The sequence below is a fragment of the Etheostoma cragini genome, chromosome 20, assembly GCF_013103735.1.
Source record: "Etheostoma cragini isolate CJK2018 chromosome 20, CSU_Ecrag_1.0, whole genome shotgun sequence".
NCBI lineage: Eukaryota > Metazoa > Chordata > Actinopteri > Perciformes > Percidae > Etheostoma > Etheostoma cragini.
The window spans coordinates 12,669,965-12,676,001 of record NC_048426.1 but is presented as its reverse complement, the minus strand read 5'-3'; the positions used below and the strand labels follow the sequence as shown (position 1 = coordinate 12,676,001).

Genomic DNA, 6,037 nt, shown 5'->3' with positions numbered 1-6,037 from the left:
GGATAGTAAATATCAGTGCAGCAGATGGGGCCGATGCTCCCTCTCTGCCTCCCTCTCATACACTGGTAGGGAAGAGCAAATGGATAGCCATCAACAGCAGCAGGAGTTGCCCCAGGCCAAGACTGGAGTAGAGGACACAGGGACTGCACTGTTGCTCAGGCAGGCCATTTTACAGACAAATTCTCTATCAGCTAGTGAACTGCACAACATAAGGAATATGTACTTATGAGGTCATCATTTCTAAGATTTCATGGTAGACAGGCATCCAAGAATTTAACTTGTAGTTTTCTTATCTGGATTTATAATATAATAAATTATTTGTTATGGTCCAAATGGTGTTTTACTTGTTTGGATCATAGGACAGAAATCACTGTTGCACTAAGGGACCAACTGCCTGTGTGTCATTTCCATGTATTTTTTTTAATTTCTCTGTCACACTGGTTGAAGGATCTGTAAAGCGCTGGCAGCGCCTGACAGCATGACATGCTTGTGTAACAGACCAGGAGAGACGCTCGTTGTCAACAACCTCTCGATATCTCAGACAGCAGATACCATAAATCCTGTCCACTCATCAATTAAGAGCCAGTAAACAGGTTTAAATTTAGGCAATTGGCACTGTTATTGTTGTTAGGAAACCTCCAGCATTGGAGAACATATATCAGAATTCCCCAAACAATATTAGACAGCCTCCCACTGGGAGGAGAGGAGCACATGTGGATCAACGATGACACAACATGGAATCTTACTGCGCAGCGGCATCAGCTTAGCAGTGATGTAATTCAACTGAGCTCACTGGGTGAGTCAGTGCGGTGAAAAAAACATAACTGGTATTATTACTGGATTCAACTACAGTAGACTTAGACAGAGACCAGTCACAGAGGAATTTTTATCTTTGAGCACTGAGATAGCATTGAAATATTTTAGATGTCCAATTTAAGCAACTTGCAAACCGGGAGATCAACCTCAGCCTTCGTTTCTGTGGCAGGGGTCTTTGTATAGGTGTCACGTAAAGCATTTGACTGTGACATTCTGGGCTGTATGAGTGATTTAAACGCTCAAGGGATTGGAAATTACTTTCTTTTGTAGCCACCCCCCCCCCCCCCCCCCCCCCCCCCCCCCCCCCCCCAACCCCTCTGGATTCCTGGGAGGACGGCATCTCACTCAGTGTCTACGGAGCGTTCTAAATTTCCATTTATTTATTTAAGGAGGAAATAGAAGGAAATTTCAACGGGTCACTAATTTCATTTCAACATGTACCGGTGGCATTAGCCCTGAGCAGATATTTCAGAGGAACACAAAATCAATGCTGAGATTCTATTGGGAATAGCCCCGAAACCCATTAGCAACTTTGACCAATAGGTCAGGTAAAGTAATAGCTAGATAAATGTTTTATTACAGATTTGCAAACTGACTTAATGGGGGGGCTAGTACCTGTGCAGCCATGTCTGGCAAATATTCATTATGAGATTATATTGCTGTAATGAACAAAAATCTCACAGTGGCCAAGGCCCCTGGTTCTTTATGTATGATCTGTTAAAGGTGGGCCTCTCCTGCTGGGCCTCAGAAGAGACAGAAGAGCTGCATATGCAGTCTCTGGAGGCCTACTGTGAAGATGTTATCACTTTTAATGAATGGTTTGTTATGCTAATTGTATTTTACATTACAACAAATGTGGCTGAGATGTGTTGTACTAATGGTAATTGTTCTAACAAACAACTTTTACATCAGAGTCTCTCACTAAAGTAGCAGCAGTGCTGCCTATGACAACATGCTTGTAACTCAGGCTGAGTCATCACACAATGAGCTCTGGTGGTGCAAATGCAAGTGCTATCATGATTTTATTAGTGGATCTATTCTGTTTTTCATGGTTTACTTTACCCACTTATATTCATGTTGTTCTTTAGATTACTTCAGGAATTCTTCTCAGTCCTTTTCATCCAGTACCTCATCTACTCATTTTGTGTCCAACCAGCTATTTACTTTTATTTCTCTGAAATCCCAGGTTGAAAATAGGTACTAAGTGGTAAGACAAAAAAACTGTGGAACTGCAACCGACAACCACTGAAATCATTATTTAAAGCAACATTATTATTAACTCTGACCAACTAGCCCTGTTCCATACACACAACTGACATGAAGGATTGGTTGACTTTTAGACAAACCTTTTGAGTCTACTTTCACATTTGAATTATGTTTCTGGAAAAGACCCTGCACCTTTTTTTAGAGATTAAACCATATCTGTCTGATTTAAGTGCCATTGTTTATCCCTGTGTGAACATACGTCACAATTAGACATTTTTTTTTAGCCTTCTGTTCGCACAGATCTCTAGCCATTCTGTGCTGGGCAGAGTGCTACTTTGCTGAATGGAAGCCAGACACGCTGAGAGCTCCCACACACTGTGAGGAGCGGCTCCTGTTTCCAGCTCCGTCTCCAAGGGGACCGCCAAGCCCACCAATCACATCGCTCGGCACAGGCAAGCGGGCAATTCAATTTCTTAAAGCCGCAGCGTCTGTTTTGAGGGAGTCGTTATGAAAGAAAGCTCAGCAAAAACAGGGACAGTAAAACACCTCAACAATGCAGTTTAAAAGTTTCCTTTTTTTCCTTTTTATTAAATGTGAATTCACATGTTAGTTTGAGCCAATCCATTTCAGAGTATCTGCCTACATACAAAATAGGCATCAATCTGTCATCACATCCTTTGCAAACGCAAGAAATAACACATTTGTGTACATATATTCACAAACTGAAAGGACAGTCGATGGTGGTAGGTACTTATTTATTAAAAGATGAGTCAAAGACAGATTCACACTTGGAATGTGAAATAACTACTGCCTAGAACTTCCAACAAAATGTCTTGGCATATAATTAGGTCATATTCCAAAACCGTTTTATCAAACAGACTTCATATGTAAGACCCACATAAAAATAAACAATATCTGCTTTTTTTAAGTGCAAGAAATAAAAAATACAGGTTTATGGTTAATGTTTTAAAAAAAGAAGGCAGTCTTCAGTTTTAAAATAAAGTTTCATTTCATGAAACCGGACTATGGAATGTTCTTTTTTGCTTGCTTGTTAAACTAATGCCAGACCACCACTGTATCAGACTATGCCCTTCTGCAGAACTCTGTGATCCCTAATTTTCAATCAGATTCAGTTTGGTGTCAGATATGCCCATTATGTGTCAAATTACATTCAAATTGTGATATCAATCCGTTGATATAGTATGCATCACACCATGAGGCCATATTATATTGTTTTGTATCAGTTCCAGCTGATTTGTTTATTTTTCTGCCTGGACAGGCTTCAGCATCATAACATGAAATGATGTTGACAGTGCACAAGTCTGTATTTCCATCACTTGCTACAATTGTTGATGGTCTGTATCTTAAGAGTATATATTGCACAAAAAAATGAGAGGGGGGAAAAACAGTATGTGCCATAAAAAATACCAAAATCCAGTTTCACACCTGCGATTGGGACCCATCCACATATCACGAGTATGATATACATAAACTCCTAACTTTACTATATTACAGTACATGTACAATCTTGAAACTAGTTCCAGCTCTGAGGTATGTGTTCCCCATGATGCCATTGTATCGTCTACAAATACTCAACAAATCTGCTCTACAACTGTACAAAACCTAGTTTGAAATCACAAGGCATTTTTGATGCAAGTTTTAATTTAACTTAATCCTTAAAACCAGGACTCCCTTGCATGCTAAAAACAAATGATAAAGGGAAGAAGTGCCTGAAACTCACTGAAAGCACAGTAAGAACATTCCCTTTTAACTGTACAAAAATATGCCTGAAAATATCTTACTTTTCTTTTAAAAAGATGAGGTCTGTTATGTATCAAAATGTTTCCTCCACACCTGTATTCTGCAGAGGTTTAGGCTGCTAGATTTACCAAACCAGGAGGTAAACTGAATCAGTTACAAAAAACAAACAAACATTTGCGGCATTTAGAAATTACATAAACCGTTGTAAAGTAACATCCTGAACATTTGTCAGTTCACAGATTTGCTTTGAGTCAGTCCACAGTCCGTTTTAGCTCCCTGCAGTGTTTAGTTTTAAGAGGATAAGATGCATAGAAGTTCACGTTATTTTTCCCTTTGGGGTCCGTTTAAGATGGACAGTAAATGCAGACCTACGGGGGGGGGAAAAATCCATAAAACCCTGTCATGCTGCCAGAAAAAAACGTCTGCAGACTTTGCTTTTTTTGTTGTTGCTACCAGCTTCATAAGCATCTCATTCCTCAAACCTCACCTCGCCTCCTGGTCCTCCAACTCCCTCCGGAACCCTTCCGAAAACCAACAGGAGGCAGGACTTGGGACAACTTTGACCAGGACACATAATTTACTATCTCCCTTCTCTGTTATTACTAGAGAATCTTTTCTCTCTCTCGCTCTCGCTCAATTCAGTATGTAAAGACCAGGTCGGAAAAGTTCGCCTCCAGCCAGTCCCCGGCAATCATCTCACTGAGTTCTGGCGTGCAATAGTCTGGGAATTCAAAGTGAGAGCCAAGGCTGCCCTCACTGAAAGAGTCCAGGTCCTTATCCACAAGAGACAGGGAGAGGTTTCCTGAATTGGGGTTGCCCAGCTCCGAGCCTGGGGCGCTGGGGGCGAAATTTAAACTAAAGTCAAACAGCAAATCGTCCGCGTCCTCGCCGGAAGAGGAGCTGCTGCTGCTGCTGGAGGAGGAGGAGGAGGATGTGGAGACCGACCTGGAAGATGCTGGTGAGACAGAAGCAGCGTGCAATGTGCTCTGCTTGGTAATGTTTTTGATATTGTAAAACAGTCTGTTGTTGTTGTTCCGCACTTCTTCGTACATGCTCGTACCCTCGGACTCGGCCGAGGAGCTCAAAGTTGGGCTCGCGGGAACTTTGGCTACATTGTACGGCCTCATGCGCTCCTCGTCCTCCGTCTTAATCCCCATCCGGTAGTCCTCTTCGTACTCGTCGTCATCGTCCTCATCGGTGAGCTCACTTTTCACAGTCTTTGTAACTTTTAAGATCGGAAACACACAGTCCTCTCCGTAGCCGTGAGAGGATTTGGAGCCGATCTTAGTCTTTATCTTTGAACACTTCTTGCTAGGAGTCTTTGCAATTTTACCACACTTCTCCGGAGACGGTGCTGATGATTTGGAACTGTCGAGCTTTGGTTTTTTCTTGGGTCTGTACTTGTAGTCGGGGTAGTCAGCCATGTGTTTTAGCCGCAGCCTCTCGGCTTCTCTGATAAACGGGATCTTTTCACTGTCCTTGAGCATCTTCCACCTCTTCCCCAGGCGCTTGGAAATCTCCGCGTTGTGCATGTCCGGCGACTGCTCCATGATCTTTCTCCTCTCGATTTTGGACCACACCATAAATGCATTCATGGGTCTTTTGATGTGACCGGTGGCTGTCTTGCACCAGTCCGGGTTTATCGCTACGGGGCTGCATGCCATAAATTCACTCTCCTCCGTATCGGTAGCCTCTCTGGACATGCTCCCGTCCGTCTCGCTGTTGTCTGTGTGCTGCACCATTGTCCTCTGTTTCAAGTCACTTTGTGTCCGGACGCGGCAGTGTCCACTCTGCCAAAACGGCTTAACTCTGTCTTTGCGCCGGTTCGTCCACGTCCACTGCGTAATGTTTGTCTCGAGCTCTGCACTCTTTTTCCAGAGTTACAAACTGCCTTCTTAACTAGTTATCAGCTTGTTCATGTCCCTGCGTCACATACAGCCATCCAATCAGGTCCCTTCCACTCCGCCCAACAGACTCCATCCAAGACTCCCCTTAACCCTTTTATTCCTCCCTCCCAAGGTCTCACTGGAGTGGAGGTGGGGATTTGTGGTACACAGTGTCTGGGGCAACACGCCGGGCGAGACAGGCATATTAAACACACAGTTAGCGCCTTGCGCTCCTAAGACGCACATCACGCACCAACACGCACACAAGACTGTAGGTCTATCCCTTACTTTTAAAATTGAATGAAGAAAAACACGTAAGTGGATATGCTATTTTTCAGACAGACAGCAACTCTTTGCAAAGGAAAAGA

The 6,037-nt window shown here is 43.0% G+C and overlaps 1 protein-coding gene across 1 annotated transcript; it reads right to left on the bottom strand.

Annotated features, from left to right (window-relative positions):
* Nucleotides 1–2,760: 2,760 nt before the first annotated feature.
* sox11a (SRY-box transcription factor 11a) lies at nt 2,761–5,748 on the bottom strand. The gene has a single exon (XM_034859268.1). It carries the CDS (start codon nt 5,523–5,525, stop codon nt 4,422–4,424), a length of 1,104 nt encoding a protein of 367 aa, XP_034715159.1. The 5' UTR covers nt 5,526–5,748; the 3' UTR covers nt 2,761–4,421.
* Between the last annotated feature and the right edge of the window lie 289 nt (nt 5,749–6,037).